The sequence below is a fragment of the Callithrix jacchus genome, chromosome 22, assembly GCF_049354715.1.
Source record: "Callithrix jacchus isolate 240 chromosome 22, calJac240_pri, whole genome shotgun sequence".
NCBI classification, from domain to species: Eukaryota; Metazoa; Chordata; class Mammalia; order Primates; family Cebidae; genus Callithrix; species Callithrix jacchus.
In genome coordinates, this window is record NC_133523.1 from 43180146 (window position 1) to 43191968 (window position 11823).

Here is an 11823-nt window from a genome sequence, read left to right on the forward strand (position 1 = left end):
CAGGCACTGTCCAAGTCACTGCCTGCCTTTTTCATTCATTTAGTCTCCATGTTAATCCTATGAGGTGGGGACATCCCTGGCTAGCAGATGGGGAAAGAGAGGCACGGAGAGGTGTGGTAACATGCCAAGGGCTCTCAGCCAGAAGCTGGCAGAACTGGGAACCCAACCTGGCAGCATGTCTCAAAGAAGCTCATTCAACTCCTGAGTTCCACTACCTTCTGTGTGGTCACTGTGTCCAGTGGGCTGACCTGAGGGCCTCTCAGTCCAGAACCCAGTGCCTCAAATGCATCTCTTCGTCCTTCCAGGCTGATCTCCCCATCCCTCTAGGAGACTCTCACTCTGGAGACATCGCAGAAAGCCCTCCAAGGAGGTAATAGGACCCATGGGGTCCAGGAGGGAAATTGGAGACAAGGAAAAACCAGTGTTGATTCCCTCCTTTCCCCCAGCAGCCCTGCCCAGCAGGATCTCCGGCAAGCCCTGGTCCCTGTGATGAAGGAGCTGGTCCCAGTCAGGAGGAGGCCCTGGGGCCAGCTCATCCTGCCCCCACAGCGACTCAGGTGTGCCCCCAGGCACCTCCAGAAGGAAGAAGGTGTTCTGACATTGGGAAGACCAGGGGCTGCCTGGACCCTGCCCTAAGCACTCTCCCACCTCCCCACTAGGGTCACTCGGTATCCGATGATCCCAGCTCCAGTCCTGGGCCTGCTGCTGCTGCTGCTGCTCTCTGTCCTGCTGCTGGGCCAGTCCCCACCTCCCACCTTGCCCCACCTCCAGCTCTGTTACCTCCAGCCCCCTCCAGTGTGAGAGGCTCTGCTTGTCCCTCAGAACAGTGTGTAGTTCAATAAATCCCCTGGCGCTCTCTCCGCTCGGATCCCCTATGTTAGGCCAGTGTTGCACGGGCTTATCGCAGAAACCGTACAGGGGGATCCACATCCCTGGACTGGGTTTATGTGAAGGCTCCTAGTTATTTAATGTTGACATTTAACAAAAGCAAAACTTCCCCAGTCACAGATTAAGCACTAAGGACTATTCCTTCACAAAACAAGCCTGGCAAGGGCAGCTGTGGGCACACAGCGAAGTCTCAGCTGCCTTGGGGTCAGGGCCTCAGTGATTCTCCCGTCCCCTCACGCTCAGGAGCTGGCAGTTGTAGCTTCCCACATCACATCTGCAGGGAGACGGAAGCTCGTCCCTTCCTTTTTATAAAGAGAGGCAGTAGCCTCAGTGTGCAGTGGGTAGATTCAGATCATAATCATAATGAAAGAGAAGCAGTCGCCTGCCCAGAGCCACCAGCAGACTTGTGTCTGTCTCACCAGTCAGACTGTTTGGTGTGACCACCACTCTCAACTGTAAGGGAGGCTGGGACCTGGGAGGCCAAGTACCTCTCCAGGGACCAGCTGCCTTGCAGCCACGCAGAACCTGTGTGCTAGTAACAGTGCATTCGGGGAAGGCAGATAAAGTGCCTTGCCATGCTCCTCATGCACACAGAAAGACACTGCAGGCCAGCCAGGCGCCATGGCTCACGCCTGTAATCCCAGCACTTTGGGAGGCTGAGGTGGGTAAATCACGAGGTCAAGAGATTGAAACGATCCTGGCCAGCATGGTAAAACCCTATCCCTACTAAAAATACAAAAATTAGCCAGACGTGGTGGCATACGCCTGTTATCCCAGCTACTTCTGAGGCTGAGGCAGGAGAATCACTTGAACCAGAGAGGCAGAGGTTGCAGTGAGCCAAGATCGCACCACTGCACTCCAACCTGGCAACAGAGCAAGACTCAAAAAAAAAAAAAATACTGCAGGCCATGGACCTAAGAAAACACTTTGGGAGCCACCTACACACCAGCAGTGGCACGTCACCAGGCTACTTTGAAGGGGCTTTAGGATACCTCTTCTCCCAATCTCTCTCTGCTTCCTACCTTCTCTACACCTCTGCCTTGCCCTCCCCCAGCAGGATCCTGACTCTGTCCTGCCACCACCCCATGGGTTGGAGCCTAGGTTTACCCAGTCCTAACTGCATCCTAAGTCAGTAAAGAACAATCTTCCAGGGCCGGGCATGGTGGCTCACGCCTGTAATCCAAGCACTTTGGAGGCCAAGGTGGGCGGATCACGTGAGGTCAGGAGTTCAAGACCATCCTGACCAACATGGTGAAACCCCATCTTAAAAAAATAAAATAACAATCTTCCGGGACCAGACGCTGTGGCTCACGCCTGTAATCCCAGCACTTTTGGAGGCCAAGGTGGGCGGATCACCTGAGGTCAGGAGTTCAAGACCATCCTGACCAACATGGTGAAACCCCATCTTAAAAAAATAAAATAACAATCTTCCGGGACCAGATGCGGTGGCTCACGCCTGTAATCCCAGCACTTTTGGAGGCCAAGGCTGGTGGATCACCTGAGGTCAGGAGTTCCAGACCAATCTGACTAACTTGATGAAAAAATACAAAAAATTAGGTGTGTGGTGGCAGGCACCTGTAATCCCAGCTACTCCAGAGGCTGAGGCAGAAGAATCGCTTGAACCCGGGAGGCGCAGGTTGCCAAGATTGCACCATTGCACTCCAGATTGGGCAACAAAAGGGAAATTTCACCTCAAGAAAAGGACGCTGGGCGAGGTGGCTCATGCCTGTAATCCCAGCACTTTGTGAGGCTGAGGCAGGTGGATGACAAGGTCAAGAGATGGAGACCATCCTGGTCAACATGGTGAAACCCCATCTCTACTAAAAATACAAAAATTAGTTGGGTGTGGTGGCACACGCCTGTAGTCCCAGCTACTCGGGAGGCTGAGGCAGGAGAATTGCTTGAACGGGAGGTGGAGGTTGCAGTGAGATCACACCATTGCACCCCAGCCTGGGCAAAAAGAACAAAACTGATCTCAAAAAAAAAAGATGGGTAAGGTTTGCATTTCAGTCAGCAGGGGCCCAGGGAGGGTGTCATAGAGGTGGAAAAGAGACCGGTGTGTGTGGAAAGCCATGGCCAACATCCTGTTGCTGGTTTAAAAATAAAAAGAAAATATTTGGAGCCGGGGAAGGATTGGAGGCTACAGAGTGGTGGGAAATAAGAGAGGCAGGCAAGAACCCGTGAAAGGGTTTGAACACTGGCTTGAACTTTATTCCCCAGTGCCCATGAAAGGGTTGTGAGCAGGGGAAGGCAGAGCTCTGGGTGGGAAGAAGGGCATTCAGGGCCCGTAGAGGAGATGAATGAAGGGAATGGAAATGGAGCCCAGCAGGTGGGGAGGAGTCTGGGGCTGTGGTCCAGGTGGGAGAGAACGAGGAGGCCTGAGGCAGGGCTTGCGGGTGGAGAGAAGGGAAGAGCAGAGGCAGGACTGGGCGGGATTGACCTGGCTGCAGACTGACAAGCTGTAAAGGATGGTGAAAGGAGCAGGGCAAGGACAGCCCCTGGGATCTGACCCAGTGACTAGTAGACAGTGGAACCCTTCCCAAGTTAGGAAACCCATGATAAGGAGTGGGTTCAGTGAAAGACTCGGTTTATTTAGAGGCTGGAGTCCTGAGCCCTGAGCTCCCAGGCTGGAGTAGGGGGTCTGGGTGTTGTCACCTGTGGGCGATGGCAGAAAGTGTGGGGACTGCTGAATTTGCGGAGGGAGGAGGCTCCAGACACCATTTTGGGCAAAAACCTCAAGTGTTCGGAAAGGGATGGGGAGAAAATAGAGTATGGGAAGAGACCAGGCCAGTACCCAGCTACCAGGCCTTCAGGGAAACAGGAGGAGGCTCTTCATAGGGTTGCTGTGAGGTTAAAAAAGCTAATACAAATACAGCGCTTAGAAGAGTGCCTCGTATATAACAACCGCTTATCAACCTTTTAATTCCATTTACCCATGAGAGTAGTGGAAAAGTCTAGACTTTTGAAATTGCACATATCTGGGTTCCATTTATCCTTTTGTCTCTTGATAGCTCTAACAACTTAGGAAAATTCCTCCTGAATCTTGGTCTTGTTTGTAAAATTAGGCCAACTCCAGAGGGTTTTGAGGAATGCAGTTTTTCATTTGTTATTTGGTATCTGAATGACAGATGAAACAGTCCCGCCCCCACAGCCCAAGGACCAATTAGGGCTCGGTCCGCCTCCCGAAAATGCAAATTCTGGGAGACCTTGCCAACCACACGCGGCGGCCCAGCTTCCCGGCAAGCAGACGTCCCCAAGCTCCACCCTGTTTAGACCAATCAGAGCGCGGTCCGCACGAGAGGCGCCCCAGGCGCGGTGTTCTAGCCTTCTGCGGACCACCGGGTTGCCATGGTTACCATTGAGGGGCGGAGCTGAACGGCAAGCTGAACCTCCGGGGAGAAATGCAGATTTTCATTGGCTGTTTTCTCGCTTCACCTGCGGCCCAGGTATCTCCCCGCCCTTTCTCTGTCCTTTTTAGAGCCTGACGTCTGCTCCTCTCTCCTCTCCTCCTGCTCCAGCCTGGCGCCGCAGTGGTCTCCCGAGAAAGACGCCTGAAGTCAGAAAACCCTGAGAAAATTGCTGGAGGCTGATGTGAGAAGAGGACACCCTTTTCAAATAAAAGCGTTTCTCTATGTGACGGGCGCTGTTCTCATTAAATATATCTTATTGGTTCCTCATAACAGATGAAGAGCAGGAGGCACAGAGACTGACGTCAAGAAGACGTTCTCAATACGAGGCCGCAGCTAGATTTGGAGGACCCTGGGTTTGGATGTCAGGGCTGCCTCACACCAGAGCCCCGCAATCTTTTTTCCACTGTGCCTGGAGAGAAATGTGGAAGTGATGGGAGGGAGGAACCGCGAAATTTAAAGATGAGAGCCGGTGGAGAGACAGAAACCCAAAGGAGGGGAAGAAAAAACCAAAAAGGAAGATATGAAGGAGTCGGGCAGAGGAAAAAGGAAAAAAGAAAGTAATGGAGAAGGGAAGGAAGAGTTTCAAAGGCAGAAAGAGAATAGAGAGAGGAGGCAGAAGACTCGGAAGCCAAGAGGGTGATAGGGGAGATTCCTACAAGGACTCAAAAAGACGAGGACCCACACCCAGAGAGGAAAAAGACCCAGATAAGGGGGCAGAGACAGAGGGGGACAGAGACCTTGGAGATTACAGAGAACCAGAGAAAAGGGGGCAGAGATGGGGATAGGGTGGGACGGGGGCCCAGAGTGAACTGAGACAACAGAGCTGGGGCGGGGGGCGGTAGGGAAGCAAATATCCAGAAATAGGAAAGAAGCCAGCTGCCTGGACAGAGAAAGACCAAGGCAGAGAAACTGAATTGAGGAAAGATTATAATAGAGGGAACTGAAGGGAGAGATGCCAGAGTGGCCGACACAGAGTCCTGTCTCTTTTCTATTCCCTCCTTTCCCGCCCCGCCCCCCAATCCAACACACATGCAGGTCGCATAGGAACGAGTCGCAGTCCGGAGCGCACGGCAGGGTCTTTATTAAAGCGGGGACGGGCGGCGCGCTCAGGGCGCGTCCAGCACCAGCAGCTTGTGCATGTACGAGTTCAGCCAGTGGCGGCGCTGGAGGGCGGCCAGCAACCGCGCGCGCTCCCGGAAGGCCGCGTCGTCCGCCAGCGCCAGGCTCCTCCGCGGCCGGGGGGTGGCGGGATCCACCCAAGCCCGTCCTGGGGTGCGGAGGCTGTGGAGAGACGCGACGACCGCGCGTCCAGACCCGCGCTCGCCGCCGCCTGTCCTCCCCGCTGTCTAACTCGAAGCCCTGTTACTGCCCTGTCCGTGGAGTGGCTCGGTCTGGCTCCCCCTGTCTCTCTCGTTCTCTGTGTGGGTCTCTGCCCCTCTACTCACCAGGTTCGAAACTCCCTGGGTACTGAGAGCCAGTCTGATGCACCTGTCCGCCCCCAGCGCTCGGCGCATGGCCAGGAGCGCACCAAGAACCCAATAAATGTTGCTCAAAGGATGAATCCCTTTCTGCATCTACTCCTTTCGAGCCTCTCCACGCCTTTCTCAGGATCTGTCTTTCTGTCTCTTTCTCTTGCTGATTCTCTGTCCGTTTCCCGCACCATTACCACCAGCAAACCCCCCTCCGGTGTTTCCCCACTGCTAGTCTCTTTCTCGCTGGGTCTTGGTCACCCTCTCTTTGGGTTTCTGTCCCCCTGTCTGGGTCTTCCTCCGCCTTTCTCTTTGGTTCTCTTCCCACTTCTCCAAGTCCCCACCCTTCCCTGGGAGTCCTGGGCCTGGCACCTACCTGAGGACCCCGGCGGGGGGCAGGGCGACTCCCGAGACAGTGCGGACGCCCCAGGGCACCACCAGCAGCAGGAGCAGCAGCAGCCGCCGAACCCGAGGGCTCGTGGACACCTGGCGGGCCTCCATCACCTGTGGAGAACCAGAAAGGGGCTCAGTGGGGCGGCATCCCGGCCCAGAACCCCGGACCCCACCATGCACCCACCCTCAGCTTCCCGCACGGCCCCCTACCGCGCAGTGGGCTCGGGCAGCGGCGCTGGCAGCCCCCTTATATCGCCTCCGCAGCCCCCGCGCCGAGCAGTGACGCAGGCCGGGGGGCCGGGGGCGCGGGGTCACCCCCTCCCCAGGCTCATTAGGAGCCGCCAGCGGTAATGAGGAGCCGGGGGTGGGGGACCTGCCGATGCCTTGGCCGCCACCAACTAATTGGGACCAAAAGCTGGACCTGAGACGAGGGAGGGGGAGAGACAGACAGACAGAGAGGTGGACACAGGGGGTGTGTCAGAGGGATAAAAATAGAGACTGGCGGAAGGACCGTCAGAGAAACAGAGACACAAAGAGAAGGACAAAGACAGAGTGGCCAAGGAGGAAATAGAGTAAGAAAGGGAATGACACAAAAAGAAATAAAAAGGAAGAAAGCAAGAACAGAGAGGGAAGGAGACGGAAACGAACAATCAGATGGAGATGGAGGAATGAAGGAAAAGGCTCGCAGAAAGACAGATGGAAACGGAAGGACATCCTAGGCTGGACAGAGCTGCCACAGATAAATCCAGCAGGGAGACACCAGAAAGATTGAGAGCGAGACAGAGAGGAGGAAAAGGCAAGAGATGGCAAAAGGTACATGTGGCAGGGGTGCAAGGACAGGAAAAGTGACAGGCAAACATCAGAAAAGGCACAGAGAGAGCATGAAGAGGGGAAGAGACGGGATTCCCGAGCTGCCCTAAGGATGCATCTAAGCCCTTATCTGGGGGGAGTTTAGGGTGCTGTAAAGATTAATGCCCAGTCCTCCTCACACTGACTCTTGAGAGGGGCCTCAGTCAGGCACGATGGCTCACGCCTGTAATCCCAGCACTTTTGGAAGACCGAGGTGGGCAGATGACTTGATGTCAGGAGTTCGAGACCAGCCTGGCCAACATGGCGAAACCCCATTTCTACAAAAATACAAAAATTATGCTAGATGTAGTGGTGGGCACCTGTAATTCCAGCTACTCGGGAGGTTGAGGCATTAGAATCGCTTGAACCCAGGAGGCAGAAGTTGCAGTGAGCTGAGATCACACCACTACACTCCAGCCTGGGCAACAGAGCAAGACTCTCTTTCAAAAAAAAGAGGAGTCTCTATGCACAGTGAGGAGGAGATGAGAAAAACTTGGAAGTCCTACAGAGCAGCAGCTATCTGGGATGTGGGAACTTGGGCTCTTAAGGAGGGTGGTGGCAGATGCTTGGACTCCTGAGTCTAACAGTGGTTGGCACAGGGACCTAGAGTCCCAGGTTCTGGGGGAGAAGAAAGCTGGGGACTTGGATTGCTGGATCTGAGGAAGGAAGGAGCTAGAGGCCTGGACTTCTGGGTCTGGTAGGAGGGAGCTGGGGGATGAAACTTAGAGGACTTGAAATAGGAGGGTACCAGGGAATGAGACCACTGGGTTTCCAGGTAGGAGAGGGTAGAGGGCTGGGACCACTGGTTTCAAAAACATAGTTTAACGGGGCCACATCTCCGCTACAGCATCCCAGTTTCTAACTCCCTTCCCCACCCCAGGGACAACGTCCTTTACTTCTGTCTCTTTAAGAGTCTAAGTCTGTCGCTAGGCTCCCAGAATCCCCTGGGAGGGGGTCAGGTGCATCATCTGTGTGCCCCTGAGACCCTGCCTCCCACCGCCCCGCCCAGAGCCATTCTGCAACATTCACCGTTCTCTGCATCCAGCTCTGCTCATCTGCTGTTACCTTGGACACCAGAGCAGGTAAGAGACCCCAGGACCTCAAGTAAGCCTGTCCCATCAAGGTATCTGCCGCCTCCACCTCCACCCGACCACAGACCTAGGCATCTCTGCCCAGAGTAGCCCAGGAGATGCTGAAATCCTAGCTCCATCCTCAACAACAGACTTGAGAGTCCTGCCCCACGGCTCTCTTCTTCAACTCTGCAGAGCCCAGACCCTCAGACACTATTTCTAAAGGACTCAGAGCTCCCAATTCCTTTCTAACTCAGGAACCAAGAGTCCAAGGCCTCTTATCTCCTTCCACCCCTGTAATCCAGCCCCCAAACCTTGCTTCCTCAAAATTCTAGGCATCTGAACTTCCAGCCTTCTCCTCCCTAAAGTACCAAGAGCCAGGAACCTCAGCCCCCTCACCCTGCGAGACCCTAGAGTCTGAACCCCCAGCAACTTTCTTGCCCAGAGCCCAAACGTCTCCCTCCTCCCTCAAATCCCTGAGTCCAGCCCCCAGCCGTTAGGAGCCTCCAGTAGTGTAAACAACTGTTGAGTCAAGGTGTCCCGGGGGCCCTCAGGAAGATGATCCCATGTCCCCTCCAAGGCCTGTCACCCTCCAAAGTCAAAGTCAAGGAGACCTGGAGGCCTAGAGAGGTGTCATTCTTTCCCAATTTTTTCTAGGACCCCCTCGGTGAAACAAATAAGGAAATTAACTACGACTCTCAAGAAGCCCCAAGCCTCAGTCTCCCTTGGCTACCGCGGTCGCCGCCCCACAGCCTCCAGGGACTTCCGATTAGGTTCTTCCCACATCCCTGGCGCCCAGCTGGGCCCCGGACAGACTCGGTCCACCTGCGGGGTTTCGGGCAGTGGCCTCTGGGAGTCTGCGGGGTTCCGGGAGCCTTCGGCCTTAACCCCTTCCTTCCCGCTTCCCCTCCGCAGCTATAGGTATCTCCCAGAGCTATGGAACCATTCAACTGGATCTTCTTCCTCATCTTCCTCCTCGCCGGGCCGAGGTCCAAGGCCACTCCATCAGCCCCTCCTTTGGGCTCTGGGTTTCCGGACGTGGCCTACCCCTCTGAGACCTTCCCTTGTGCTTCTGAAGATTCCACACGAGATTGCCTTAACCCAGAATTCCCTGGGACTGCTTACCCTGAGCCTTCCAAACCACCTCATATAGTTTCCCCTGAAACCCCCCTACTTGACTTCACCGGGACCCCCAGCCCTGACCTCCAAGAAACCCTACACCCAGAGTCTCCTGAGACCCCCAAAGCTGACTCACTCGCAACCTCAATAACAGAATCCCTGGACATCCCAAAAACTAACCTCTCCAAAATGACACACCCAGAGTCTTCTGAGACCCCTACACCCGACCCAACTGAAATTCCACACCCGGGATCCCTTGAGACCCCCAAACCTAACTCTTCCAAAACTTCAGGCCCAGAATTTCCCAAGACCCCAAACACTGACACTATGCAAACTATACACCAAGAATCCCCAGGGAGTCCCCAACTTAACGCCACTGAAAGCTCACATGCAGAAATCCCTGAGACCCCAAACACTGATCCTACCAAGACCCCTGACCCCAAATTCCCAGAAACCCATGACCTCAACTCCACTGAGACCCCAAACTCTGAATTTCTTCAGACCCTCCATCCTGACCCTTCTAAAACCCTCCATCCAGAATCCCATGTGACCCACAATCCCAGCCCCACTGAAATTTCCCAAAGAGAATTCCCTACAACCTACTATCAAAATGCAACAGATGTCCCCAGGACCTCCAACCCTCAAATCTCCACTAGTCTTTACCCAAAAACACCTTCACCTTTCAAGGATGAAGCCACTGCCCTCAATGAGCTGTCCCCAAATCCCAAACCAGAAACGGCTGCAGCTATCCAGCCCGACCCCCGGAAACTGACCACTTCAGATTCTCCAGGAACGGTTGAGCCGAAGGCCCCCCAGAACTCTGGCCCTAAGGGGTCCAGCGCCCCTCCTCCCTCAGCCCGGATTGCAGGTCCCCCTGCTCTTCCAGGGCCCCCAAATCAGTTGGCCCCTGCCACTCTGCGGGCACCCCAGAGGCACAGCCGAGGTGAGGGAGTCAACACGATCATCGTGGTGGAGCGAGTGAAGGAGACCGGTGAGGGGTGGGAGAACTCCTGAGTCCGAAGGTGGAGGGGCTGGGGCCTGGACTCCTGGGTCCGAGGGAGGAGGGGCTGGGGCCTGGACTCCTGGGTCCGAGGGAGGAGGGGCTGGGGCCTGGACTCCTGGGTCCGAGGGAGGAAGGGCCGGGGGCCTGGACTCCTGGGTCCGAGGGAGGAGGGGCGGGGGCCTGGACTCCTGGGTCCGAGGGAGGAGGGGCTGGGGGCCTGGACTCCTGGGTCCGAGGGAGGAGGGGCTGGGGCCTGGACTCCTGGGTCCGAGGGAGGAGGGGCTGGGGCCTGGACTCCTGGGTCCGAGGGAGGAGGGGCTGGGGACCTGGACTCCTGGGTCCGAGGAAGGAGGGGCGGGGGCCTGGGTCCTCCTGGGTCCGAGGGAGGAGGGGCGGGGGGCCTGGACTCCTGGGTCCGAGGAAGGAGGGGCGGGGGGCCTGGACTCCTGGGTCCGAGGGAGAAAGGTTTGGGAACAGAGATTCCTAGGTCTGAGGGAGGAGGGGCTAGAAGCCTGGACCCCTAGGTCTAAAAGAGGAGGGAGTTAGAAGCTTAGATTGCTGGTTTCCCCCTTCAGGCGTGACTCTGGTGGGGCGACCACGTGGCGCAGCGGGCGGGGCCCTCTGCCTGTTCTTCGCGGGGACCGCGCTGCTGATCGGCATCTTTGTGCTGCTCTGGTGTCTCTACCGCCGGGCAGCTCGACACCGACCCTTCGCACACCACCGGCTTCCGGACGACGGAGATGAACCAGGTGAGCGCCCTGTCCCTGGAATGCCTGCACTTTTCCAAAACCCGGTCTCTTCCGGCACTTTAGGGCGCCCAGCCAAAAAGCGCAGGTCCCTCACCCAAGGTCAGTGAAAACCCTGACTTCTCCATGGCCGCGACCAGCCCCCTACTGTCTGCAATTTCATACACACGTCCAGTGCCCCTCCCAATGCGGTCGGAGACGGCTTCAGGCCCACAGTCCCCGCAGGCCCCGCCCCTGCCCCTCCAGGTGCGCGGCCGTGAGCCCTGCACTCCCCACTTCCCACTGCAGGCTCCGCCCTGCAGCTCGGACGACTCGCCACTCGGTTTCTGCAGCGACCCCCACCCTTTTGATTGAAAACTCAGTTCAAATGCAGAATCGGAATCCTCTCTCCGGCCTCCTGATTGGTCAGCCGCACAAAAGGGGATAGGCCCCTGGAGATGACCTGGAGGGTCAGCCTGGAGATGACCTCGCCCCTTTGCTCCCACAGTTCTGCATTTGGACGCCCCGAAAGACCCCTACGACCTCTACTTTTCTGCACCGGATGCCTGGGTCCCTTCCCACATTGCCACCAAGCAGCCCCCACCCACACCTCCGCTGCCACCCAAGCTGCCCCCGCCGCCCCTCGGGGGCCGCCCGCAGCGTCTGGAGGCCCTGTCCCCGGCCACGCTCCCCAACAACTTCGTGTGAGCCCCACCGAGTCCTGCCGGCCTGCACATCCCCACAGTGAGGGAAAACCCTACGCTCCTGTCGTGCCTAGCTAGAGTAGTCCTCCCGGATGAGAGTCTAAGATACAAAGATGCTTGCCTTGTGATCAGGGAACAAGGTCTGAGACCGAATAAATATCATATTCCCGTAGCTAGACCCCTCTGCTGGCCT

General features: G+C 56.4%; 3 protein-coding genes across 23 annotated transcripts in view; 2 read left to right on the forward strand and 1 right to left on the reverse strand.

The window, feature by feature from the left end:
- KASH5 (KASH domain containing 5) overlaps positions 1-4522 on the forward strand; it is a 32714-nt gene extending 28192 nt beyond the window's left edge. For 9 of the 20 annotated variants that reach the window (XM_078359400.1, XM_054250412.2, XM_054250413.2 and 6 more), the window contains 3 exons: positions 306-370; positions 447-557; positions 660-859. In XM_078359400.1, coding sequence (XP_078215526.1) covers positions 306-370; positions 447-557; positions 660-801 — 318 coding nt within the window. In that variant the 3' untranslated portion in view covers positions 802-859. Of the gene's footprint in view, positions 1-305; positions 371-446; positions 558-659; positions 860-4366 lie in introns of those variants that run through there. The other 11 variants (XM_035284927.3, XM_035284932.3, XM_078359397.1 and 8 more) reach the window with 7 other exon arrangements.
- GFY (golgi associated olfactory signaling regulator) lies at positions 4237-11802 on the forward strand. 2 transcript variants are annotated; one of them, XM_017967886.4, is made up of 7 exons: positions 4237-4334; positions 4572-4855; positions 5334-8091; positions 8737-8852; positions 8995-10189; positions 10777-10950; positions 11435-11802. In XM_017967886.4, exons 5-7 carry the CDS (start codon positions 9016-9018, stop codon positions 11632-11634), a joined length of 1548 nt encoding a protein of 515 aa, XP_017823375.4. In that variant the 5' UTR covers positions 4237-4334; positions 4572-4855; positions 5334-8091; positions 8737-8852; positions 8995-9015; the 3' UTR covers positions 11635-11802. The 2 variants fall into 2 exon arrangements, with proteins under 2 accessions (XP_017823375.4, XP_002762415.5); XM_002762369.7 differs by lacking the exon at positions 8737-8852.
- PTH2 (parathyroid hormone 2) lies at positions 5356-6272 on the reverse strand. The gene is made up of 2 exons (XM_054250421.2): positions 6144-6272; positions 5356-5579 (listed from the first exon to the last, which is right to left on the reverse strand). Exons 1-2 carry the CDS (start codon positions 6266-6268, stop codon positions 5405-5407), a joined length of 300 nt encoding a protein of 99 aa, XP_054106396.2. The 5' UTR covers positions 6269-6272; the 3' UTR covers positions 5356-5404.
- Positions 11803-11823: the final 21 nt, after the last annotated feature.

Bases quoted from the DNA above. Each gene is read 5' to 3' on its own strand.
- PTH2 (XM_054250421.2), bottom strand. From the start codon at position 6,268: ATGGAGGCCCGCCAGGTGTCCACGAGCCCTCGGGTTCGGCGGCTGCTG. The intron at 5,580-6,143 runs GTAGGTGCCAGG...GTCTCTCCACAG, and splicing joins CCCCCCGCCGGGGTCCTCAG to CCTCCGCACCCCAGGACGGG.
- GFY (XM_017967886.4), top strand. From the start codon at position 9,016: ATGGAACCATTCAACTGGATCTTCTTCCTCATCTTCCTCCTCGCCGGG. The intron at 10,190-10,776 runs GTGAGGGGTGGG...TTCCCCCTTCAG, and splicing joins GGAGCGAGTGAAGGAGACCG to GCGTGACTCTGGTGGGGCGA. The intron at 10,951-11,434 runs GTGAGCGCCCTG...TTGCTCCCACAG, and splicing joins GGACGACGGAGATGAACCAG to TTCTGCATTTGGACGCCCCG.